Raw genomic sequence first — 26,503 nt, forward strand, 5'->3', positions numbered from 1 at the left:
TTAAACTGTATGGGCCTGCTGTGTGGTTGTAAATACCTGCACCACTAAGGAGCAGCCAGCTGTCGCTAAATCAAGCCCCCGTTCATCTGCGCCTCCAGATGGCATTTACAGTGCCGCCGCCAGCTGTTCCCGGGATGAATGTGGCCGCTTGAGTAGCCCGAGCTGTACGGTGAAGTCGGCTGGAAAGACAAACCGTGTTCCCTGCTGGGGAAGGAAACACGACCTGGCGGCTCCAGCAGAGACTTGACAGGTCCAGCACTGCGGACCCCCTCTCCTGTGTGTCTCTTGAAATGACCCGGTGGAGCAGCCTACTGCATCACTGGGTGTAGACTCCCGTGAGCAGGGGCAGGTGATCGGTCAGCCTCGTCATCTGCCTGTCGCTGTCTCCGTAGCGAGGAGAAGCGAGGATTTTGTGTAGCGCTCTTTTGATGTTAAATTTCTGTATTAATCCTTAAATTAAGCATGCCTCAGTTTATCAAGGGGATTTAAATCTGTAAAGGATGTTTGAAGCATTTTTATGTGAAGTTGGGGTTTTTTAACAGCAAAGGGATCACGTGTAATGTGTATTAATGCAGTTCCTTTTGGTTGAAGCTGGCAGCGAGCTCTTCAATGGGTTTAATCCTTTGCTTGTCAGTTCCAGAATAGTGTAATCGACTGTGAGGGCAGGCAGAAAAGAAATATGGTCCAGCGCTTAATCTGTTGTCTTTTCTGGAGACATCGGACACATGCTGTATGTAAGAAAGCAGGTTTGAGAAAAAATGAAAAGCAAGATGCACATTTCTCGCATCATCTTTTTATTACGAGTGAGGCTGCGTTGTCAAAGCTCATTTTCTCCAACGGAAGTAACTGCAGGGTAACTAGCGAGAGAAAAGGCGTTCAGCGGACTGGGTAGAGCTCCAGCGAGTTCATTTCAATTCATGTGCTATAAATGGGTCTCTTGTAGGAATGACACTAGCAAAGTGACTTTCTGGGATCTGAAAGCACCTTTCTTACGTCAGTGACCTCGCTTTCCCTCCCCCGCCCTCCAAAGTATCATGTTGACATGTTGATACTGTTCTGTGTCGTTTTCCGTTTCTGCGTTTACCAAATTCACAGCCGCACGACCGAGCGGTGTCGTGGCTACACACCAGTATTCACGTCTGCGCCCCATCATTTGACAGGGGGCTGCTTGTTAACGAAATGAAAATACTGTTCGATGATCATTCTTGGTTCCATCCTCCCATATTCTAACCTCTTACTACTCTTGCTTATATTATTTTAGATTGCACAAAAAAATCTATTTGCTTCGGATGCAGCCAGCTTGCCTTTTTTTTTTAAATGTTGCTTTCTGAGAAATCTTTTGAAGTCCCTCCTCGCCAGCCCCCCTTGCTGTGGCGCCCGGAGGACAAGGGGTTAAAGCGGCAGACGCGTCCCGCCCGCCGGAAAGCCGGCCACTTTCGCCGGCATGACGCAAACGTCTCGGGGGCCGGGGTACGGCACGCGGTTGTGATTGGCCCGGTTAATTGACGTCATAATGATGTCAGGAGGGGGAAACTGGCCGACGGTGCGGACCAATGGGAGTGCGCCATGGCCCAGCGTGCCCCAGAGTGGGAGGAGCTTAGCAATCGCCCCTACAGACCATGTGCCGGCCGGCCCTCTTGCCGGCATTTCAGAGCGGAGTTCCGGTGCGGGAGGCAGAGTAGGGCTGCTTCTAAGTTATTTATTTATTAACTTATTTATTGTTAGCGAAGTAATATGCTGTGCCTGTGCCTCTACGTGCCTCTTCCTAACTCGGATCAAACCGAATTCGAGTACTTTGAGTCAAACGGACTACCGTCGGAGCTGAAGTCCCTGTTCAAGCTGAGCTTGTTCCTCCCGTCTCAGGAGTTCACCACCTATCGAGAGTGGCGGCAGGTGAGCTGGTCCAGGGTTAATATTGTGCGGGACGGGTTTCGAGTTCACGGGTGATATTGGGTCGAAGTGGTTCTGTCTTGTTTCGGGAAATGACCGGAACCCGCTAAACTGGGGTTGCGAAACGAGTCGGTTTTTTCCCCTTTTGCGATCAGCGTTGGTGTATTTTATTCCTTGGTTTGTAGATTCTTACTGATTTTCGGTATTGTACCTCTCTAGACGAGTACAGTACGCAGTTATGTCCCCTCGGTACCGGGAAGTCATTCAGTTGTGACAGCTTTGTAAAAACTCTGTTTCCGCTTGCTGGGAAAGAGCGGTTTCCTGCTCATTTGGCAGATGGCAGTATCGGTTTTGTTGAAGGCCGTGAAGGGCCGGAGCCGCGAAATTGGACGAGCACAAATCATGTTTTCTGTGAATGGGGAAATGAATGTTTTCCGACACGGGTCCTGTCCCTAGCAGACCGGTCAGTGTGTGATTTGTGACAGTGTGTGAAAGTCTTGGGAAATCTGGGACAATCAAAAACTGCAAAGACGCAGCTTCATTCATTTTCAGTCATGACGCCTCTTGCTTTTTTTTTAATAACCCGTGTAAAATAATGAAGTACTTGACCTATTTTAACCGCCGGTAGACTAACCTGAAGTCTTATCGCCTTATCTTTGCCCTCTGCTAGAGCTGCGATATGGCTTATAGACGGAGCGAATATTGTCCCGGTAAAAATTCTTCATTAAAAACCAGTTCTAATTGCTGTGTATCCCTGGGACGTGATAAAACGGTATGGTTCTTTTTCATAAAAAGTAAGAAGTACTCATATTGTTGGGATGCTTCCTTTGATAGAAAAATAACTCGATTTTCAGTGTTGTACAGTGGTGCTATTTAAAGGTGTCAGGGAACTACATTAACTACTGCCAAATCTCTGTAAAGACAGTTATGTGAAACGGGAATATCCAATATTAAAATTTACTATTAGACAGGCGCAGTATGGAGAGAGAGGTGACACTGCAGGCTGAGAGCCTTTACTGATGTGTTCGGCTTTGCGCCTGGACTTTGGCAGCGAGACGGAGTCCCTGCCTTTATCTCACACAAATTACAAAAGAGCGGAATTTGGCACTTGAGCTCGTCAGCCCAGCCAATTCTTGTCGATCTTGGAACCGATGGTCATGCAATTAAAATCTGTAGCAGGCGGCACAGCGGCGCAGTGGTTGGCATAGCTGCCTCGCAGCGCTGGGGCCCTGGGTTCAATTCCTGGGGCGCTGTCTGTGTGGAGTCTGTCTGTTCCCCCCCTCTCTCACAGTCCAAAGACATGCTGATAGTTTAATTGTCATCTGGGAAAGTTACCCCTGGTGTGTGTGTCCTGCGGCGGACTGGCGTCCTGCCCAGGGTGTGTCCCGCCTAGTGCCCGCTGCCAGTGCCCAGCTCTCCTGTAGCCCTGTACTGGCTAACGTGGTCAGAAGATGGGTGGATAAAATACATAGCTAATGACCAGCATGAGACAAGTGGCAAAAAACAAACAAACAAACAAACTAGGAGCAAATACTGCCAGCTAACACATGAAACACGCCTGAGCTCTTTCTCACTGCTGACGGGGGGGCTGGCCCACCCTCTCTTTCCGAGAGTCAGGTGTCCCATTCCAGATGGGATTAAGGCATCCCTCGTCCTGCGAGCCTGCCTCGTCTTCTACCGTCGGTCGTGACAGCTCTGCGCGTGAAACAGCGCTTACTTCCCGCTCTCTTTGTTCCTAGGAATGCAAAACACGGCGGAATTGTTCGACTGCCAGGGGGCCCTCAGCTTGCCGGTGTTGGGGAGAGGGGTCGGCCGTGCAGAGAGCACGTCGCGGACCCGCGTGTTCTAGCTGTTAGACACGTAGATGGACAGTTGGCAGCCTTCCATGTCCAGCTTCGCTTTCACGTGGCTGCAGGCACGATGACAGTCTATAAATTGCCTGTACTGTATGACCTGGCAGGCTCTGCGGTGTTGCTGCACACTGGCAGGGCATCAGTATTCGTGTCACAGGCGGCAGCAGCGGAGCTGTCCGGGGCCCAGGGCAGTCTGTGCGGCACAGATTACATCCTCACCCCAGTTCGTGCCTGGGTTCCCCCTCTCTCTGCCAGGCGGCTCCGAACAAGGGGCCGTTTGTCCTGGAAGAAAGAGAATCTCGCCGGTGGGTGCGGTGGGGGGGTCTGGCTGCACATGAGGGGTCTGGGACAGTGTGGGGGGCGTGCCGACTGCAGCGTGCCCGGGGGGAGGTGGGCAGGGCAGTAAAGCTGAGCGAATAACTGGAGAGGTTTACTGTTCTGTTTCCGCTGCTAACCTGTGGAGCCCTGTGAAGTCGCAATAGGCTTGGAAATTAAGAACAATTCATCTCGAAACCCAGTGCAGTCGCATTAATAGATTGCTATTGAACCTGCTGTGTCAGATGCTGGGGCCTTGTGGTGTGAGAAGGGCCAAGACCCCATGACTGGCTACAGTATCAGATGATGCACCAGCGCACTCCTGTGCTTCTGTGGCCTTCTGCTCGAGATCTCCTGTTACTACCCTGACATTCGTTACAGGGCTGTTCTAATTAAGGACGTGTGTGTTGGTTGTGTAGTACAAAGGCCAGCAGGATGTCGTCAAGCTGGAGGTCTCGGAAAAACACTTGGTTCCCACCCTGTGAGTCATGACTCATTTACATGTGTTTTCCTTGTTCCGTTTCTTGGGAAATGTATGGGAGAAAGCCATGACACACATGCCAGAGATAACGTGGTCCGTAAGTTGATGATTGGAGAGATTAGAGAGAAACAGAACTGGTCACTCAGCCTTATCGCTTTCTGCGCTGGCCTCTGCCTGTTTCATCCGGGCGAAGGGCTCATTCATGCAGGGCTGGTTCCCTGTGGGAGCAGGCGGAGCGGTCACATGCCTGTCCTTGCTCAATGGCCTGCGTGTGTTTCTGCTGTGGAACACTGCCTGGGGTGCTCCAGGAAGTGTGAACCTGCCCTTTCCACCCTTCTGGCTGGACAATCCAGTTTTATCTTGTACCTGAAACCTTCCTTTCGGATGAGCAAACAACCCAACTAGGTGGTGGAAAGAGCATCCAGTCGGCCACCTCTTTGGTGTCTCTCGTTGAGCCGAGAGCAGCTGCTTTTTCCAGTGCTGGCCCCTCGCTGACGCCCTTTCCTTGCGCTGACTCCAGCTTCTAAGTTTTGTTCGTTTGGGTTTCAGAAAATTGTGAAGGCCGGAGACAAGGACCTGGATGGCCAGCTGGACTTCGAAGAGTTTGTCCACTACCTCCGAGACCACGAGAAGAAGCTGCGGCTCGTCTTCAAGAGCCTGGACAGGAAGAACGATGGTAAAGCACGCCTGTGTTGAATACACGATAAGCAGGCAGAGATTTATAGTGTTTCCCTTTAAATTTTCCTTTTAAGATCCATTTACCTTGATCCAACTGAAAATCGATGAAAGATTTCAGGTACCATATTTGTGATGGTTGTACAGACAGTACTAGGCTCTTTCATCCAGTGTGAACTTGTATTATTGTGATATTTCATGTTGCCCGTCTCTGACTCTCCTCCCCCCCCGTGCAGGTCGAATTGATGCACAGGAGATCATGCAGTCGCTGCGTGACCTGGGCGTGCACATCTCTGAGCAACAGGCGGAGAAGATCCTGAAGAGGTGAGGCAGGACAGGGTTTTCCTGTGCTGGCTGCAGGTGTCGGCCTGCTCTCGGTTTCTCTTGTAAATTAGCTCTGTGTGTGTCCTGCTGTCTCTTCTCGCTCCCTGTGCCGGATAGGTTCCTAATCCACTCACTGATGCCTGGCTGGTTTCAGCTGGTTGTGCTGATGGTGAAGCCCAGTCATCTTAATATAAATGTAACTGGTAACAAAATGGTCTTTCTAAGTTTAATCCAAAATCATATCCTTAAGTAATTTTGGAAGGCCTTGATGTGACATGATAATTGTTAATCTATCCTGGGTTTAGGAAGAATTATCCTCTCTTTATTACACTATAGTGTGTGTTTTCCGATAGACAGAACAACTTTTTTCACATTTGTTCATTTGCTTATTATTTTCCTGGTGTTTTTTTTTCCTTTTTAGAATTATTTCCCAAACCGAAAGTTTCAAACTATTTTCAGATTCCTTTGGTTAGTTAGTGATAATTTACTCCTGTTCAAGGGAGAGCACCTCGATGGTTAAACGGTGTGTGTGCATGAAATGGCTTGTCTACAGTCCTGTGCCTCTGCAATGTGTCTTCACTTCTTCTTCTTGCTGTCTCGTTTGTCTCAGAATAAGGAAGGGTCAAAACTGGGCCCCTATAACTTAGTAAGTAAGAGATGTGCTTCCTGACCATGTGCTTGGCTTGGCTGTCTCGTTTCATTTCAAGCAACAGCTGTTAAAGTCCAGCAGTCAGTTTGGTTAATTCCCTTAGCCCCCCACTTAGTCCTGAATTTTGCTGTTTTGGAAATCCATTTTGCTTTCATTAAAAAAGTCCCTGGGCAGCACATGTCATGCACAGCGCAGTTTTTGTTTAAAGCATGTGGCCCAGTGTCCCTTCACAGCACCTTTTTACAGATCTCTTATTGTACAAATATTCACGTGAGCCCCGTTCTCCCTGGCAGCATGGACAAGAACGGCACAATGACCATTGACTGGAATGAGTGGAGAGATTATCACCTGTTGCACCCAGCCGATAATATTCCCGAAATCATTCTGTACTGGAAGCACTCCACGGTGAGTACAGACTGCATGTTCTTTACTCTTTTCCTTCGGAGCTTCCCTGTTCCCTGTTTCTCCTCCATCCCTTGTCACTCCTTCTGGAGCATGAGGCCCTGATAGCATTAGACTTACCTCTTAAGCCTGATTACACTGCGTACATATAACTGGCTTCAGGTCAGGTGAGACTTACAAGCTAAATGTGCTCTTGGACGGTCTCCTCTGAGTGACATTGCTAATGCCATCACAGCGCACTGACATAATCAAGTTTACAAACAAGAGAAGACCCTTCATTCCAGGTAGCTTGATAGGTTTGCCATTAGCTGCTAACTGGTTTGAGGGTCTCATGCAATGAGAGTTAAAAGCGTTGTCTAGTCCTAAGTATAGGTTTGTTGAGTCTGCACTTAACATGAAGTTGCTGCTTAGGCAGGGGTTGATGTTGTAGTTTTCTGTTTTGTTTCCTCGCTAAACGTTAACCAACACCCTTGCATCAAGGGTGCCCTGACTGCTTGAGAGGGGAATCCAGAAATATCCCTTTGCAAGAGTCACCTGGCAGAACACCCTGATTTGGAAGAGCAGTTTGTGCGACAGACAGATTAATAAGTCTGGAGGCTATGAATAGGAAACGGGCCGTTACTGAACTGTTGGCACAATCCCATTACAAAGCCCAGGCTAAGGTCAGGGAACATTCACTCTTAAATCACTCGGGCTAGACCCCAACACACAGCGCTAGGGCTGGTTATGTAATTCCTCGTGCCATATTAAAACCAAAGGTGTCAAAACATCACTCTTAATTCGTGCTGGGGACAGCCAGTGGCTCCTGACATTCAGATCACAAGGAAGGTCTAAAATTAGCCTTGGTCACATCGTGTTACTGCACTGAAGTGCTGGTTGTGAGGTGTGCTTGTTCTGCAGGCTGTTGGATCTCTTGTGGGAATCGTTTTATGATGCACATTATAAACTGTGACCTCTATAAATTACTTAAAAAATCTTTTAGGGCGTAGATGAGTTCTTTAACCTCAGAGCAATATGTGCCTCATTTATTGAGTAGAAATATCAGTGAGAACAGCTTGACACAATTAAAACTGGGACAGATGCATATCCTAATTGAAATTTCTGAGACGATACTTTTAATTGCTGATCTTTTTTTAAAATCCCACTGCTTTCACTTAGCTGGTTACAGGTGGAGAATAACAGAATGTTTTTCGGTTAACTTGCGTCATATTTTATGCATTTTCTCTGCAATGAAGGGAATGTTGTTTTCTGCCAGTATTGTTTGACATAATATGATCATAATTGCAGAGTCCTGTCCTGAGAAATGGATGTTTTTCACTCGGTTAGATTTTTAAAGAATAGCTTTTGGTGCTTCAATTGTTTTCTGGAAGTACCACCCCATTTAAGCACTATGCTTTTTTTTTTTAAGTTTTGATTCCCTTTTCCTAGTTCAGTTGTTTCACTTGGTGTGCCAGTGCTCTATTTGTAAGGACATCCTGTTATCTTATTGGCCTGTAAAAGAGAACCGGCGTGGCCCATGGCCGGCGCAAGGCTGGAATTAACGAGCACTTTTGAAAGAGCTTCTGAATGTCACAAGTCTGTACTTCAGCCCTGGGACATTCTGCAAGAGCTGAATTCCTTATTGAAAACCCTTTCAGCGCTCAAAGAGCTCCCTTCCAGCTGTGCTCTGTAGCCGACACTCTTATTAGAAATCTGTTTTTCTGATTCATCATGGTGCATTTCCAACGATTCGTTAGTTTTATGAAAGTTAATGTCAGCATTTCAGTCCTTGTCAAATTAAAGAAGGTTTTATTCTTGGTGTCATTATTTTTAGCTTTAATCTTCAATTCTGGTCAGAAGTGTGACCCCCTGTACTGACAGGCCTCGGGATATTAATCTGTATTTCCAAAACGTGCTAGGAGGCGTGGGTCTCTTTCCTTGGATCGTAAGGCTGGTCCTACTCCACAGCACCCGCTCACGGAAAGGGAATTTCTAACATGCAGGCGACTTTCTCTTTTCCTTATCTGACCCCCTCGGCCTTCTTGCTTCCCCAGATATTTGATGTGGGCGAGAGCCTGATGGTGCCTGACGAGTTCACGGCGGAGGAGAGGAACACGGGGATGTGGTGGCGCCACCTAGTGGCGGGCGGAGGGGCAGGCGCGGTGTCCAGGACCTGCACAGCCCCTCTGGATCGGCTCAAAGTGCTCATGCAGGTAGGAAGCGGCTCGCCCACAGCGACAGGCGTTTCTGTAGACGTCCGCGGTTTCCTGGACTGGTCGTTGCTGGTGGCGTCGTGTACATGAGCGTTTTTGTTGCCGGTGCATCCAAGTAGGCCTGTTGGGATGTGCAGTTTGTGCACTTTGTGTCTGTTTCTCATTGCAACACCACCAGACATGGCTCTGTCATCCACTTAGGACCCTTTATGTAGGAAGACCTGGGACTGTGAGGGGAAGCGTGAGGTCTAGGAGAAGAAGCATAGTCTGGCGCTACAGCTGTGTGTCACAATGAGGCCGACTGGAAAAATAAATCCCAGGAGATGGACTATGGAAGTACACCAGTTATGCAATTCAGGGGAGCTAAAAAACAGCTCAGCTCTCTGCTCCCGGGTCGCAGTGCTCTAGTGTTGCAATGGCGGTTTCCCAACAGCGGTAAATGAGTTAATGAGTAAACGTGCCAGCGGCGGGTTCGGGAGTCCACGCACCCTGTTTTCTTCAAGTGGCCGCAGCCGCTGGGATGAGCTCGGAGCTCCCGAGCCAATCGCGAGCTAGAAACGCCAGCGCACCTGTGGCTCCGGCTGGGGGCAGGTCCTTCGTCCCGGGGGGCGCCGACGTCAGATCTGTTTGTCAGAAGCTGTTCTCAGTGGGCCGTGGAAAGTAGGGCAGTATCACCGAATTGTTTTTTACACTTTGCCCCCCTAGCAAATAAGTAAATTGCACTGGCTGACCAGATACATCCCCATTTTTGGTAAAATTGTTATCTTAAAAAAAAAAAAGGTTCACGCAAATTCTGGAACTGCTGTTTACATTCGTTTATTTAAAAAGTTATTTTTTTACTTGTTGACATCTTGAGCAGTGCGGGTGTAGTAAAGATAATGAAGGCCGTTCTTCTCCTCATCAGTGCCTCTCTGTTCTCCATCATCGTCATCATCATCGTGCTCTGTGTTGTCTGCAGGTTCACGGGTCCCGGGCGAACAACATGTGCATCGTGGGAGGATTTACGCAGATGATCCGCGAGGGCGGGATGCGTTCCCTGTGGCGAGGAAATGGCATCAATGTCATCAAAATCGCTCCCGAGTCGGCCATCAAGTTCATGGCGTACGAGCAGGTGGGTCACGAGAGCCTCGCGCCGCGGTCCCCTCTGTGGCGCTGGCGTGCACATTCAGATGTCTGCTGAGCGGCGCGGAAGAGACCGTTTCAACGATTGCTTCCCTGGTTGCAGATCAAGCGCTTGATGGGCAGCAGTCAGAACTCGCTGGGGATTCTGGAAAGACTCGTCGCCGGCTCCCTTGCAGGAGCGATTGCACAGAGCAGCATCTATCCAATGGAGGTGAGAACTGTACCTGCTGTCGGGGGTCACCTGGGAGTCGGGGATCAGGATTTCCAGCCTGGGGGGGGACAGTGAAAGAGGTGTAATATGGAAACTGAATGCAGATTGTTTTTAAACAATCGTACTTTTTGAGTGCGGTTACTGTTCCATAATTTAATGCAACATCTTTGCTCGAGTTTCCTTAAAAAGAACTAAAAGTGCAAGAGAGGTGGTTTCTGATTCTCATGGTATTGAACAGCAGTTGGTCCGCAGCACTGCCCAGGGCCTCAGTGTTGACCTGTCGCTTGTCTGCCCAGGTCCTGAAGACCAGACTGGCGCTGCGCAAGACGGGACAGTACTCGGGCATGGTGGACTGCGCCAAGCACATCTTCAAGAAGGAGGGGCTGGCTGCATTCTACAAGGGCTACGTTCCCAACATGCTGGGGATCATCCCCTACGCTGGCATCGACCTGGCGGTGTACGAGGTGAGTGGAGAGGAAGCTTGGAAGAGCCTGAATTGCCAGTGCCAGCAGCAAGGCTTAGAAGCTCTTTATTGTGCTTGTGCGCGCAAGCCCTGAGCAATTCACACCCAAATGTTGCATCACACTTGCAAATGGGAAGCACGGCGGGTGTTTCTGTGTGCAGATCTCATTTCTAAATACTCCCTGCAAGTCTCGCTGAGGTAATCGCCGGCGTCTTGTCTTCTCCAGACGCTGAAGAACTCGTGGCTGCAGCGGTACGCCACCGACAGCGCTGACCCGGGCGTGTTCGTCCTCCTGGCCTGTGGGACGATGTCCAGCACGTGCGGCCAGCTGGCCAGCTACCCTCTCGCACTGGTCCGGACCCGGATGCAGGCGCAAGGTGAGAGAGCGGAGGACTTCCCGCGGTCCCCATAGCGATGTCCGCCATCGCTGTCGGCGGTCAGATGATTTCAAGTTTTTTTTTTTTGCTCAGCTCACCTTCTGTCCTATTCATTTAACTCTGTGGTGCGTTTGTCACTTCTCCAAAGACTTGTTGAATTCCCAACCGTACAGCACACTATAGTATAGCATGCATGTGCAGAGAAGTAACTGCAGCAAGGCGAAGGAATGGCAGGGTGTCGGCTCTTGTCCTCATGTTCCTCTTCCTTCCTCTCCAGCCAGTGTAGAAGGAGCCCCTCAGATGTCCATGACGGGGCTGTTCAGACACATCCTGCGGACCGAGGGGGCGTCGGGGCTGTACAGGGGGCTGGCGCCCAACTTCATGAAGGTCATCCCGGCCGTCAGCATAAGCTACGTGGTGTACGAGAACCTGAAAGTGACTCTGGGCGTGCAGTCGCGGTGAGAGGACGAGAAGGAGCGCAGGAGGGACCCAGAGAACAAGAGACTGCAGAATCTCTGGTCGAGAGGCCTGGGGTTGCCCGATCATCTCATTCTGTGAATGTCTGAAAACACTAGGAACTGGAAAGCTACCGATCGATAGCGCCGCTGCGACACTGTGAAACCGTTGGACACTTGGAAGTTTCTCAGTTCAGTTTTTTCTTTTAATCCCAGAGGGACATTTCCAAGCAGTAGTTGCCTTTTAAGTTTTAGAACCCCCACCCCCAAAACAGATCAGTCGTCGGACACACGCAGCGCAGCTCAGCTCTTGTGATCTGTTTGGGGTCCACGAAACCGTCTGTACTTCTCCTCTGCTGGAGCAGGTCAGTGTTCCCCTGCGTCCCCTGATGGAGCACCTAGACGTAGAAGAGCCTGTAAAGTATTAGAAAACCTTCTCACCTCTTCCCTTCCTGCTGGTCTAACTGCATCCTCCTTGTCGGGTCTGGCAGAACTGGGACTGTGCCTGCTTATCTGCATGGCTTTAAAGAAAACTGCCACCAAACACACACCTGATTGAAGGGCTCTTTTTAACTTATTTAAATCACTCGTGTACCTGTTATTTTTTTAATGTAAATTTTTAGTTCGTTTTTTTTCAGGATAACGCATTCTTATATATGTCCGATGAATTTGGTCTAATTTGTCACCTGCTGTTTACATTAGTTTGTTTTTTATTTGCTTTCCAAAATGTGTAATTTAAACTGATTTGTTTTGTCTCCCAACCCAGAAAAAAAGGAACCAAACCTGTATACATGCTGGGGGAGGTTAATTCTGTTGATTTAGTCTCTAAAACAGTGTGGATGGGGAATCCGTAGTGTCTTAACTGTCTGCTTTGTCTGGCAGAATGAATGAAGAGAGGGGTGATGAAGCAATGGAATAATTTATTTTTGTATGTATCTTACAGTGCTAACCAGATATTTATTTTAAAATGGCCTGTTAAAAAAAATGTAATAAATTGTATGTTGTAAGGAGTTTGCATGTTTAAAAAGACAAATCAGCATTTCATTTCAAGTGGGTTGTCTTTGCTTATGCCCTCAGGAGCAAATATGCTTTATTGGACCTTCCTGACTGCAGTGTTAGTCTGATTGGAATCTTAGTCTTTGCAAACTTTACAGTTCCAGCAAGTTGCCTGATTGGGCAGGGGTGTCTGAAAGGAAACCTCAAAGAGTGTTGCAAGGGAGCTCAAGAAATCAAAATTACAGGGGCTGCCAGTCTTAGCCTTAATTGATTATATTGAAAAATAAATTGGATAATTTTCCTCTGCATTGTGGTGGAGGGAAAAATCACACTGTTACAGAAATCTGCTCTATAATGAGATGTTGCAAACATGTGAAAGGAGGTGTGATCCATCCATATTGACTGAGGAATATTTGTGCCGAGTTTTGAGTCCCAGAGCACTGCTTTCCACCTGCTTCTGAATAACTAAATATTCTGCTTCTCACTCGAGCACTTTAGAATGCTTTAACCACAGGTGAATGTTTCTTGTACTTGGAAAGACAAAAAGGCAGCCGTTGGTATATGTCACAGGTGTGATTTTTTTTTTTGTAGCATTAAAATGTTTGGTAGGGAGTTTAATCTGTAGTTCTCGAAATATTAAGATGCACAGTAGTCTGATGCTTCTAAAAGTGTAAGGAGGTGAAAAAGAATTGTACAAGAGGGATTTTTATGGTTTAGTGTTTCTGGCACTCCTGTTATGCTGTCGAACCAAAACTGCCTTGTTTTGTCCATCTGCACCTCAATGCTGAACTCGCACGCTGTTCAGGAAGAGAAAACGGAACTTGACACTGCCTTACTCCTGATGTACGGAAAGCAGATGGGCGCTAGGCTCTGTGGGACTCAGCGGCTCCTCTCTGCTGTCGGCACAGAAAAGGAGGCTGTTCGGGTCTCGGAGTAACCGTCTTGAACTCGTAATGTTTCTGAGTGGCAGCCCCCTTTCTTTTTTTCGTCTTGAGGTCCTCCAATTTTGCGACGGTTCAGGTAGCCGAGAACAAAAGCAGGCCGAGGGTCAGCGGAGTGAATGTGCACAAGGCCGAGAGAGAGGGACACGTGCCTTCTGAGAATGTGGTGTGAAACGCATGACCTCCTCCTTGTGCGGTTCAGTACAAGGCGCCTGTAAATGTGTTCCCACACTAAGATTTGCACAGTGGCTGCAGAGTGATGCCCCAGGGGCCCTGTTAGTCTATTCCACTTCAGTGTGTAGAGAAGATGTATTTCTTCTAATGTCCTCCAGACTGACTGCCCCTTTTGGAATCTCGCAACTGCTCTTTCGGTGTATTCCAACAGCCTGACAAGATGATGTGAATTTGATGTGTATTATATAGCATCTTCCATGGTCCAGAAGTCTTTTTCTTAAGATGGGAGTGTCTCCTTCAAATCTGAAACCTCCCTTGCTCCTGCATCCATGTCCAGCTGTGAGAGGCGCTGTGCTGTTTCTGTGCGTGCGACTCATGCCAGTGCTCGCTGAAATATTGACGTGATGCAAAGATCAATGCAAGATATTTGTTTCAAGCGATACTAATTTTGTCCTTTGTAGAGTACGAGCGAATTAATGAATGTAATGCAAATGTATTTATGTTAAAAGGGGGAACAAGTGTCAAATAAAGTTCTTCTCTTAGATGAATTTTATTGTGCTGATCAACTTTTTTATTAGATTTTTCTGCCTCCCTGAGTGAAGTAAAACTGGAGTCTGGCAGTTGTTATACTATGCATAAAAAGGGTGTCTTCAAATCTCAGCTGTTAGTTTTACTCGGCGCTGACAACAGCAGTAAGCTCTAGTGGAAATTCTTAGGGCTTGTAACATCCATACACTGTCTCTCAATTCTCAGACAAGCGGACAGGATGATAAAACCTGTTTTTATGGTACTTAAAGTATCATTGTCGTTAACCATCAATATTGTCAAGAAACCATGCTCCATCTTCTTACCTCATTTAAGTGACCTGTTACACACTGAAAAGCCGAGTGTAATGTGAGACAGCCTATGTCGCCAATAATCTGGTTCTCAGTAGCCTCAGCCTGTCACCCAGGGGACTGTTGTCAGAATGCTAATTAGGAAAGGAAGCTTACAGACGCTGTATAGAGAGGTCTTTGGCGAAAAGGGCTTCTCGAGCAGACAGCCCAAATTAATCACAACCGCCGTTTGCCATCGTTAGCCGCACCGACTTACCAAAAAGTGAGAAACACTCTTTCGTCGAAACTTGCACGTTAGATTTGTTTTAGTTCGCCAACGCTGACTTGTGTGGCTTTGTGGGGAGGGAAAGGCAACCAGCTCGTTATTAATTTATGGTCGTTGCTGTGCGGTGACCGCCGCCCGGATCAGTAATGGATTACTGGGCAGCACCACCTGCGGACCGTGCTAATTGTTGGAGTCGGGGTCCCGAGCGGCCTGCTTACCGGAGTATAAATCACCCGCGGCGAGCGGGCTAGACCTGCGCCGCTCCTGCCCTGTGGATCCTCTCATGCAGACGGGCTCTGAGGACGAGCAGTCCTCCGCCTGCGCTCTCGCTGTCAGAAGCGCCTTCCCATCGGTTTGGGAGAAATAACGTCGACGCGGTCAGTTGTCGGTCATTTTTTTTAATTTATCGATTCTTCCTAGTGTTTTACATTCTTTAAAAGACATACAGTCAGCGAAGAAGAGAAGGGCTGAAGATCTGAGCGATCGAAAGAAGGATAATAATATTTCCAAGTCTAGTGAACGACGATTGATTAAGGTTGGGATTTCATCCTGATACTCATCATCAGCCGTAATAGAGCGGGGTCTTTCATAAAGTTTCCCAACTCTGGCAGGCAAGGTCTGAATAATTCTTGCTTAATCGGCTTCTGTTTTCTTGTGCCCCCGTCCCTCCTGAGTGCCTATATGTCAAGGACGATGATGCTCAAAAAGCCGTCGGAGGTGCCCACGCTGCGGCGGCTGTGCAGAGACATCATTCAGTACACCTCGGCTCACGGGATCCCCAACATTTTCCGGGCGCGACACTGGTTCCGCAGGGCGCTGTGGGCTGTGTTCGTGGGCTTTGCACTGTGCTGCGCCCTGTGGCAGTGCACCGAGATGGTCCTCAGTTTTTACAGCTACCCCTCGCACGAAAAGATCACGCTGGTCTCCGGCACCAAGCTGAGGTTCCCCGCCATCACCATCTGTAACCTGAACAGCGTCCGGTACTCCTCCCTGAGGAAGAGCTTCTCCATGAGCAGCTCCCTGCAGGTAAGGCGGACCGAGAGACCCCGCAGGCCTGTGCCGCATGTTCGCGGGGCGCGGGGAGAGCTCTTTTTGCGGGTGCTAATTCGAACAGAAAGGCTTTACCTGTCGCCTGTTGGTTTTCGTTTTGTTTTTGTTTTTGCTGTGTTGGTGTAACGTCTCCCTTCGCCCCGACGCGACCTCTTACTCAAAGAGGGCCACTACGGGCAGGTGCTGTCGGGTCCCTAACTCAAGGTGTGGCCCCCCTCGTGTGGACGGAAGGCTCTTGGGTCCAATTAAATGAGGATTATTCTCGTACTCGACACAGAATTAACAGTAATCTATAATGGCCCCACGAACACACGCGAAACACGTTTTGCTTAATCCGAAGTTTTAGTTCGAGGGAGAAATGAATTTCGGAGAGAACACCTCGATGACGTCTCCTGTTCCAGAAACCTGCCACAGGTCCGTTACCAAACGAAAACAAATTATGTTTAAATGTTAATACAAGTGGGTGTGTATTACTGGCCTAAACGTCTGGCAATAACTATTTAAAACTCCCTCGGTAGATTCAGGGGTAGGGGAGTTCAACGACACTGCATGAGCAGACTAGAATTAAACGCCACATTTTTGCTCCAGAAAGTGAAAACAAACGCCAACTTGTCCCACTCGTAACGTTGCCTAAAGGATTCACATCCCAGAAAATTCATAGAAAAGCCTGAAAAGATCATGTCTCCCTCTTTCCCTTCATGTCTGACGTGCGAACACATTCGTCATGAGTGCTCTTGTCTACGCAAGACATCAACCTCCTTGTTACTCTTTTTGAACACGGTGCACAACATTCCGAATGAAGTCTTTTTGGTTCGTTGTATAATCTTAAGGACTGTTCTACACGTTTAAGCAGTGTAGTTTGATGTTTTGAAATGCCCTGGGAGTTTTAATGACCGCAGAGAGTCAGGACCTCAGTTTAACTTCTTATCCGAAGCACAGCACCTTTTTTTTCAGTATATTGTCACCGTCACTATACTGCGGCATTAGGACCCACATAGTCCGAAGCTTGAGCGCCCCCTGCTGGCCCCACTAACACCTCTTCCAGCAGCAGCCTCAGCTTTCCCGGGAGGTGTCCTATCCAGGTACTGGCCAGGCTCCCACTGCTGGGCTTCAGCGGGCTGCCAGCTGGGAGCTGCAGGGCGACATGGCTGCTGGCAGGCGGAGGTGCTCCCTCTGTGTAACGCGCTGCCGTTCCTGTGGAACAGGACTCGGGACTGGAGCAGTCTCATCGGAGGAACAGGAGCAGCTCGCTGAACGGCACTGGGTTCTGGGACTCGTCCCAGGAAACCACCAACTACGCCCGCTCCTTCAACAAGTTTGCCTCCGAGTTTAACGAGCTGTCGGACGAGGAGAAGATCGAAATGGGACACCAGCTGGAAGATATGCTCATTTTCTGCAACTACCATGGGCAGGCATGCAACACCAGGTAACGGCCAGAGGGAGTATCATTCTGTTAATCTCTTATATACGTGTTTTACTGCTTTATATGTTTAATGTTATAATATACAGAAAGACAGAATATATGTCCAGGATGTCAGAATACAAGCAGCTAAGGAAAATATTTTTAAATCACTTTCCCTGCTCTGTCACTCTATTAAAAAGTAATACAGTATACTGTATATAATCCATTCATTATCTATCTGTTATGAAGCGATCTCTGTGACACGATTAGTAAGGCTGCAGTAGTAGGTGCTCTCTCAGAGCTCATTTAGGAAGCTGATATGTGGCATCACCATCCCATCATATCGCCATACCAGTCCTCTTTTCTTCCAGCTTCTTTTCTGGATTCATCAACTACAAGTTTGGCAACTGTTACACCTTCAACTCGCAGAAGTCCACAGACATCAGAGGGAACCCCATCAACAGCGAGGGGCTCAACACCACCAAGGCCGGCTTCATGCACGGTACGTGCTGCAGTAACTCTGGAAAAAAAAGCGCTTGTTCAGTTGGTACGCGTCATTCCTCCTGTTCAACATGGTGCTCCTGCAGAAAAAACACTCATTCCTTGTTCGTTTTCACACAATCTGGGGAACGTTTTCCGTTGCAAGGAATTGCTTTTGGAGCAGACTTCCAGTGGAGCCCCATCACTGTGAAGATCTGTGAGGAGGGCAATCTTGCACTGTAGGGTCTTCAGGTTTGGTTGTAAGTTTGAAGTGGATGACACTGGATTTACACCTTTTAAAGCACAAAGAGACCGCAGGGACACACTTACAGCCTGCTGTATAAAATCAGCATGCTGTAGGTCCTAATGCTTTATGACTAGACCTAGATAATTCAATTCAAGCTTTAATATCCACTTGGGGAAATTTGTTTTATGGCAAAGTTGTATTGTTGTATCAGACAAGGAAGACAAACACTAGCAACAGAGACGACAGTACTGTAGCTCCTAGTCTTTGCAGGTTGTAAGTCACAGTTATTAGATGAAGCACCACTGTGATGTGCAACAGCAGATTTAATGCCACAGAAGGACAATAAAGGAACAGGATCACTTTAGTTTCAAACAGAGGAGCCCCCTTCAGGAACAACAGTGAAACAAGTAGCTGAAGCCACTTTTCTTTTACGAACTTATTTAGCTTATGCTTTTATCATAAACAATTACATTAGCACCCATTTATACAGCTGGGTATCAGCGCTGCAGTCAGCAATGCTCACCAATGCACCACCCTGCCATCCAAAAACCTTTACCTGCAGTACGTGACCAGAATGTAGTAGAGTCTTTGTGTGCTTCTTTAGGAACAACATCCTTTGGTTTTGCCATTATAGTTTATAAACAAATAATTTTAAAACTCTTGTGCAGTAACACAAGTTCAGTCTTGGCAAACGAGTGTAGGTGCGGTAAAGATGGCTGCCCCTTCCAGGCCTGCACATGGAGCTGTTCATCCAGCAGACGGAGTACGTGAAGGACATCACCCACTCCGCAGGGATCCGGCTGCTGATCCATGACCACTCGGCCACGCCCTTCCCCGAGGACGAGGGCGTGAACATCCCTCCTGGCACGGAGACGGACATCGGCATGATGAAGGTGAGGCCCAGCTGAAGGAGAACGGGGACATGAATGTTCAGTAGCAGGGCTTCTGAGTGGCTGTGCTGGAGAGGCGCTGCCCGTGGGGGGCTGTCTCTGCCCGTGGGGCACGTGCTGTCCATGAGGGGTGTCTGTGCTTTGCCTGTGCAGACCTCATCTGCAGCGACAGCATGACACTCAGAAAGGTTATCATGGGAGTAGTTGATGGTGTTGTTCTCACCTGTGAATGAACTGATAGAGTTAAGCTACAGGGAAAGATCAGTTTGAACCAGGCTGAAACAGTGTTTGTAAGTGACACATGTACAGGTGATTGTGTGTGAGGCCTGTCCTGGGTGCAGAATCTATTGCAAAATCAATCGCTGCTTGAGTGGGATGTAAATCAACAGGGATATGCAGGGATCGGGATTTTAAAGCCATGTTCTAGAGCAGTGGTTCTCGATCTTTGAAACAATGAGCCACAACCTTGGTGTACGGGCTAATCATTTTATTTAAAGATTTTTAAATGACTGTTTCACTTGCTATCTGTGAACTTAACCTTACGTCAACAACAAATCATCTTTACTTTAAGAAATATTGAAACAGATTGAAGTTAGTCTGATCCAAATTCTCATTTGAACTTTAGTTTAAGAGTTCGCCTCAAACACAGAAATGTGAGCTTTGATGCTGCATATTTGCCGCAGGTTTTGCATTTCTCAGCTCTGTGGAAGAAAGAGCACAAAAGTCCCTTTCAGCATCAGGTCTGGTCTGTTGTGGTGCTTGTTTTTGATCACCAGAACTGCAGAAAATCCAGCTTTGTACAGTTAGAAGGATGTTAATGGGTCAAGGCTGCGCAGAGCTGGCATTAAGGTATCAAATTAAAGGGAAAAAATGCCGAGTAAAGCATTAAGTTAAATGATGGTGAATTTGCTGGTTAGCAGCGAATGCAACTCGGTAACTGGAGCACAGAATATCTGGAGAAGATAGGTTAGAACGCAAATCTTACGTTTCTACTCCTAAATTACGGTAAAAAACATTACATTTAATGTAAATGCTAAATACAAGGAGGTTTGGGGATTGCGTAATTCTTTTTCAAGTTGTTAACTGTTTATTAACGAAGTGGTGAACGGCGTTTGTCCGGGCCCTGTGGTCAGGTCGAGATTCAGAGGCTGAAGTCCCCGTTCGGAAGCCACTGCACGGATGGGGAGGGATTCCGAAATTACTACCACGACTTGTATGGATCAAGATATACCAGAGAGGTAACGAGGCCTTTTTTTCCCAGTGTTTGGAAAAAGTCCTTTGATGTCAGAACCACGTCAAACAGCCTGCTGTTCACTATTGGTTTGAGCTAAGATTAAAAGTCAGAATGATAAAATAAATTAATTGATATTCTAGAAGAATTTTACAAATTTTGAATGAAGCCCAAAATTGTGAAAGTACTGGAATAGCCACCATGTTGTCGAGACGTGAATTGAATTGCGACGTGATGCGGCCCTTCCTGCTCACTAGTCACTGTAATGATGTACAAGCGAACAAGTACAGGTTGTGCAGCAGACATTTCACTGCAGAAATGTTGCAATGTGATCTGAGTGCAGAGTTAACAAGTAAGTTCCATTTACTGGCAAAACCGTCTCGAAGTCGAAAGCAATATTTCTGTCGGATTAAGAGAGAGGGATTCACAAGCCTGCTGGTTTACAGTGTAATGGAGCTGCTTCACGCGACCAGAAGGTTTGCTGCCTCGTTCTGAGTTGCAGAACATGGCGCTGCGCGCAGCTGGAGATTTAGTCTATTTCGTGATGTAAATTAGAGGTTTTACAAGATACTGTGTACATTTTACTTTATATCGCGGTCTGAAATGCTCTATATACAAATAGCCTCGCAGCTCTCCTTTTAAAGAGAAACAAATCGGGCTCCAGCAGGTATCTGAGTAGAACGTTAAACTCCACTTTGAAGCTGTGTCTTGCTTCTACACACACCTCGTCTCTCCCCTTTGTTTTTCCTCGTGTCTTTGCCAGTCCTGTAAGCGGACGTGTGCCCAGCAGACCATCATGGAGAACTGCGGGTGCAGTCACTGGGAGTTCGCTGTGCCTCCGGGGTCCCACTACCCCAAATGCAACCTGAGTGCTGCAGGAATCAGTAAGCATCACCGCAAGCTGGGGGCAAGAGCTGCTTCAACTAATCATTTCTTACCAGTTGATCAATTGATAACGGACAGGCACCGTACCACACATGCCCACCTGGTCAAGTCCAGTGGTTACATGTCAGGCAGTACACCTGACTGATGGCAGTTCTGACCTCATAAATTGCTACAGTGCTGATACCAATTACAAACTTCAGATATGCCCCAGATTAAAATAAAAAAACAAGATCAATTAGCTGGTGATTAAGAACTCAGCCTGAGCAGAAACCAGAAGAGACAGTTCCTCCAGGACTGGGGTTAGAAAACGCTCCAGAACACTTTCCAGCACTGGGTTTCCCCCCATTTGTTTTCCCAGTTTCACTGGAAACAGACTGCTCCGTTAGCCCAGCCCCTGGGTGCTGCAGGCCTTGATATGCTGCTGACCTGTGTACTTTCTCTTTTCACATTACTGTAGGTGAATGTTTGGAACTGTATGAATACAAGTTTGCTCATGACATGCTGCCTTGTAACTGCCCTCTACAGTGCAAGTAAGTGGATTGTTTCAGAGATGAACGATCGGCAATTTCTTATTTCATATGTGAGAGGCAATGGGGTTTATAAAGATATTGACATTACTCAGGCCTTTCAGACACAGACTGTCTCTAGACATGCATCATCTGGTTGCTTCAGCTACATTGCTAGAGGATTCAGTTCAGTTTTTTCCTCCTCCGATGACAGACAGGTGCAATGTTCCAGAACCCACCTAAGGATTTTAATGTTTTCGTAAAGACGTTTTGACAAGATTTTGAAAGGTGGAAGGGAGGGGGACCAAACTGATATGATACTAAACTATACCAGAATGAGCGACTGTTACCTCCGTCTTGTGTTTCTCTTCCTGGCACAGTTCTGTTAATCTGACAATGAACACACTCTTGGTTTCCTGACTCTCTCTCTCAGCTTCCTGTAGGGAGTGGTACAGTACTGTGGACTCCCTTGAGACCCGTGAAGAAGTCAGTCTGCAATAATACCTTTCACGTAGCTAGAAAGTCAAACTGACTGAACCGGCACCCCGTCTTTCACACTAATAGACTTCTTATAGCTCTTCAGATTCTCAGAAATAAAGGGAATGTTTTTAAATCTGCACATAAAATGCAAGACCTATTGAGCTGCTGTATGGAATATTTCAGTTGGTTCAAGAAACGAGCAATTAGAGAACACTGATTCAGTCAACTGCAACTTGAATACATTTGCAATCCATTCCCTTGTTATCTGCCATCGTTGAGTTTCCCCCAAAAAAATGACTGGAAGTGTCTTGATTCTCTAACCTTGGGTTAACAGCACACAACCTGGGGGTATGAGATGTCCCTTCTGGGGGTGCAAGGCATACCAGGGTTTTTTTTAAAACTTCAATCGTCAAAAACACAAATTCATTGATCAGGGTTGCGAGAACGAAAGGGGTGCAGTTGGTGGGAAAGGTTAAGAATCACTGCTCTGCAGTCCAGCACCCCTTTTCAGATCCTCTACAAACTGGTTTCAGAATGAAAGTAGTTATATAGCCAGACATACAGAATACTCCACATCTTCCCAAGCCCTGAAATTTAGGGACGTTCTGCTTTTGGAAGGTTAACACTAACCTCTCTGTGATAAAGCATCCATCTTCCCTATTAACACGTAAAGCAGGGAGTCACTGAACCCCTCTGAGCTTATTGAAGGCTGTGAAGTTTCACACATCTGGAAATCTATTTTGAAAAATGTCACCTTCTGTGCCAGTAGTCTATGACGTTGACCTATTTCTCAAACTGCTGAGACAGTCGAATCTCTGTTTGCCTTCCCTGTGCTTGTTTTAACTGGATGAGGGATCGGGTTGTTTGCTCTGGAGAACCAGTTTCCTGTCAAAAAGACAGCCAGTTTCGCCTTCATTCTGAAAAACAACTGCCTGGCAAAACTTTATACAGAACACGCGCAGGGTGGACAGCTTTCTCCTCAACACCACCATGAGCTTCAACAGACCTGACAGTGAATTTGAAACAAAATGACTTTTAAAGTTTTTTTACTTCAGTGCAGAATTTGCTTTATTTTTTTCTTCTTGCAAAATATTAAAGTCTTGGAAATTTAAGTCCATTTTCTCTTCCGTGCCTTTGCTGTTACTTGCAAGATTAGTTCGAATCAATTTAACAACTAATAGTAGAAAATAGTAAAACTTTGGTGCTGCATACCACCCTATAATTCAGGGTGGTATAATTAACCCTATAATTCAGAGTACTTTATTAGTGTTGCCAGTAATTAAACAAACTCCAGTAAACAATTATCACAGTAAACACCAATGACCTCACACATTTACACATGTAATTATACATATTTTTATCACTTATGTGGATGCATAATGTGCAGTGTTTTGTGCAATAGAGTGTTGTTGTTTTATTTTCTGTCATGTCCTGACTGTGGGTGAGGCAATTTTGTACAGCTCAACTGGCCAGACCAGTTGCTTGCAGACCGTTAATCTGTGCATGTGCTTTGTTTCAGAGAAGAGATATACCAGCTCACAGTCTCGGGATCACAGTGGCCGGCAACAGCGTTCTTGGTAATTAACCTGCCAATATGTCTTTGGATTGTGTGTGGAAACAAGAAATCACTGTCCTTTTGAACTTTCTCTCCTTGTTATTCCAGGAGAAATTCTCCAGTGACCTGAGAGAAATGGGAGGCCAGCTGGGAGCTATAGCCGACAACCCCCAGCTTATACGGTCTGTATCCCCCCCCCAGTGGACGACTGGTTTTGCTGCACTGGGACTTGTTCATTGTAAAGAGCCATCCACAGCACATCCTGTGTTGCATTAGAGTCTTTTGCCTCCTAAATAAAATGCTAAAGTTAGTTTCCAGATTTTTTGAAAATATCATTTTAAATGCATCTGTTATCACAAACTCATCCCTGGAACTACACCCTGGGTCGGGCACCAGGGCAATTCAGACACCCCAGTGAACCCAGGCAGCGGGGCATTAAGAGGGGGCAGGGCATCAGAGCACTCGGCACAGGCCCACACAAATGCAGGGGCGAACATGCAGACTCCACACAGAAGGCACTCCTGATTGAACTCGGCATAAAAGAACATGAACTTGACGGAGTGAACAAGTGACTTTAGTCAGGAGTCGCTTCTTAAAACCGTCCAGGCTCACCGTTTTCTCTACACCCAGCTTCAGTGTGTTGAACATTAAGGCCTCTTCTCTGTCTTTGCCTGCAGAGATAATTTAGTAAAAGTCGTTGTCTACTACCAGCAGCTGAACTATGAGCGGATAGTGGAGGAGCCCTCCATTACTGTAAGTACTCTGCTCATCGACTGCAGTGCATCAGCTACACCGCGGTCAGCACAAATCCGTATCACGGCCTTCTAAATCATATTTATCCACTTATATTTTAGCTGTGCATACTTGATGAAACACCTAGCACCATCATAGCACCTTTTGAAAGTAGGGGATGGGCTATGTTTTTTTAAGAGGACAGCAGACCCCCGGTGTATCAGAGAAATACAAGGGGGTTTGTTATTTTTGTGAATATCACTAAAATCATGAATGACGTGTTATCTGCCTCAAAACGCACCGTTATAGGATAAGAAATACATGCTTCCTGGACCTTTTGACTTTTTTTAACATTTGCGATCAACTCAGTCCATGAAAACTGTACTCCTGAATTTCTTATGATACAAAATGCGAGCTCTTTATTTCCTGTGTCGTAAATTACACTGTATAAAACTGGCTAAAGCATGCGAAACACGAACAGCAGCATTGATACTCATTAAATTTAAACCTATGCAGTAATTATTTTTACCTCAGTTTTATTACCTGTGTATTTCACTGTTGTTGTGGGGAGTCGGGGGTTATTTCCAGCCTCCGGCGGATGTGTGTGTGTTTGAGTTCCCGGTGCTGACACGCTGCTCTGCTTCCTTCGCCCTGTTTGGGCATGAAGGAGATCGACCTGATCTCCAACATGGGAGGCCTGGTCGGGCTGTGGGTGGGCTTCTCCGTCTGCACGCTGGCCGAGTTCTTCGAGCTCTTCGTCGACGTCCTGATCTTCGCCGTCCGCCGGTGCCTCAGAGGGTCCGTGCCCGACACCTACCGGAACCCCTACTGTGAGAAGGGCAGCCCCATATACATCGGACACAAAACCACCAGCATGTAGGAGCCGCTGGAGGCAGCTGGGAGAGAGGCGGCTTGCTCGGGCTTGTGGAATCAAGTACTGGAGAGACTGGCTCGGACTGCCAACACGGAATACATAAAGGAAAACTCTCCGGCAGAGGCCATTTGCGTAATGGAAACAGTTTCAAAGACATCAATGGATAAATGTTTTACCCGGCCCTTTAAGATCATGTCTGCGACGTGGTATCCAGATTTTTGCCATTTAGAACACTGTATGGGTTTAAGAGGCGTTTAGACACCTTATTGCAGTTCTTGAGTTTCAGTCAGTATTGTGAGTAGGAGGAAAGCACAGCGCGTGAGGGATGGGAAACAGAGTCTTCTGTACAGTTTTCACCGTTGTCCTCGATATCCCATCATGCATGTTTCCAGCAAGGCCTGGGGGACCCCGTCTCGCCATGGGTGTCTGTGTGCGTACACTGAAGAGGTGCTGGGTCATTCCTTTACGGGGGTCAAGTTCGCGAGGTTTGTGCCCACTGCTGGCATCCACTCAACACAATATCCCCAAGCGCTCACGCACATGTTCAGAGATGCTGGCCTACAGCACGATCGGTTCGAGTTTGTCTCCCTGCGTGAAGGATTTGGCCATCGCTGCTGTAGCGGGGCGTCCTTGACTTTGGAGCATCGTTAAGCCCTGGCCTCTTTAAATACCCCACACACGCTTCATGCGCACCTGTACACTCCTCGCTTCTTTGCCTTCACCGTCTACAGCACTACCAGTCATTGCTAATGTGTGACACAGCGCAGTTACCCCCACACTGCTTGTCCACTGGAAATGGCCCGTCTACCTGAAATATTAGTTTGTGACATGCACGGACAGGGCATTTTCTTTTATACAACAGAAATTCAGAATACTACCCAGTTCGCCTTATTTGCTTACATTTTGTCAGAGCTTACATGAAAATTGAGGAAAATAATGAATGAACGGGACTGAAGGTGATTATGATCGTGCCTTTAAACTAACAGAGGGGCATTGAAAACTGGTTTGAGCTGTAGGACTGACTGCATATTAATAACTCTCGCTTCTGCAATATTTAAATTGTAGGGAGTGTCTCGGAAATGACGGATTTAAAACATTTAACTTATTTCTTGATGTAAATAAAATTACAGGTACATCTTAAGTAGTGTGCACTAGTCCAGTGTGGCCTAACAGCCTGGTACAATGGAGTGTCAATCAGCTGTGTTCAAGCACTTGCTTCACATTAGATCAGACACCTAACCTGCTTAAAAATCTCTGTAAACATTTATGAGTGCATTGTAGATGCCAGAACATTAAAGTGTTTCATGTTGTGTCCTCTATCTATGGTTTATTATCTTTAAACTTCTATTTTTAAACTCTCAAATTGGAATTTAAATTTCTCACGTAACATATACAGATGGTGTTTATAATGAAGGACAGTGAGCGTCAGTTCGATTATCGTGGGCAGTTTTGTTCACCATGCTACAAAAAAGATATCGCTCTAGAGTTTGTAGGAAGGTCCCACACCGACAGGCTGAAGGACCTGAACCTGTTTAGTCTTGAACAGAGAA

The 26,503-nt window shown here is 47.0% G+C and overlaps 2 protein-coding genes across 4 annotated transcripts in view; both read left to right on the forward strand.

The window, feature by feature from the left end:
* LOC148815999 (mitochondrial adenyl nucleotide antiporter SLC25A25-B) overlaps positions 1-14,068 on the forward strand; it is a 28,257-nt gene extending 14,189 nt beyond the window's left edge. For 2 of the 3 annotated variants that reach the window (XM_088940240.1, XM_088940241.1), the window contains exons 2-10: positions 5,089-5,215; positions 5,451-5,538; positions 6,481-6,592; positions 8,623-8,781; positions 9,740-9,892; positions 10,007-10,114; positions 10,411-10,578; positions 10,804-10,954; positions 11,232-14,068. In XM_088940240.1, the coding sequence (XP_088796366.1) occupies positions 5,089-5,215; positions 5,451-5,538; positions 6,481-6,592; positions 8,623-8,781; positions 9,740-9,892; positions 10,007-10,114; positions 10,411-10,578; positions 10,804-10,954; positions 11,232-11,416 (1,251 nt within the window). In that variant the 3' untranslated portion in view covers positions 11,417-14,068. Of the gene's footprint in view, positions 1-1,641; positions 1,894-5,088; positions 5,216-5,450; positions 5,539-6,480; positions 6,593-8,622; positions 8,782-9,739; positions 9,893-10,006; positions 10,115-10,410; positions 10,579-10,803; positions 10,955-11,231 lie in introns of those variants that run through there. The other variant, XM_088940242.1, reaches the window with a different exon arrangement.
* Positions 14,069-15,302: 1,234 nt separating this feature from the next.
* Positions 15,303-26,263, forward strand: LOC148816000 (epithelial sodium channel subunit gamma-like). Its single transcript, XM_088940243.1, has 11 exons — positions 15,303-15,647; positions 16,877-17,097; positions 17,445-17,575; positions 18,530-18,693; positions 19,824-19,928; positions 20,685-20,805; positions 21,264-21,336; positions 23,312-23,369; positions 23,456-23,529; positions 24,025-24,100; positions 24,747-26,263. The coding sequence occupies exons 1-11, from the start codon at positions 15,303-15,305 to the stop codon at positions 24,957-24,959; spliced, it is 1,581 nt and encodes a 526-aa protein (XP_088796369.1). The 3' UTR covers positions 24,960-26,263.
* Positions 26,264-26,503: the final 240 nt, after the last annotated feature.

Source organism: Atractosteus spatula, chromosome 23 (assembly GCF_055471065.1).
Source record: "Atractosteus spatula isolate fAtrSpa1 chromosome 23, fAtrSpa1.hap1, whole genome shotgun sequence".
Taxonomy (NCBI): Eukaryota; Metazoa; Chordata; class Actinopteri; order Semionotiformes; family Lepisosteidae; genus Atractosteus; species Atractosteus spatula.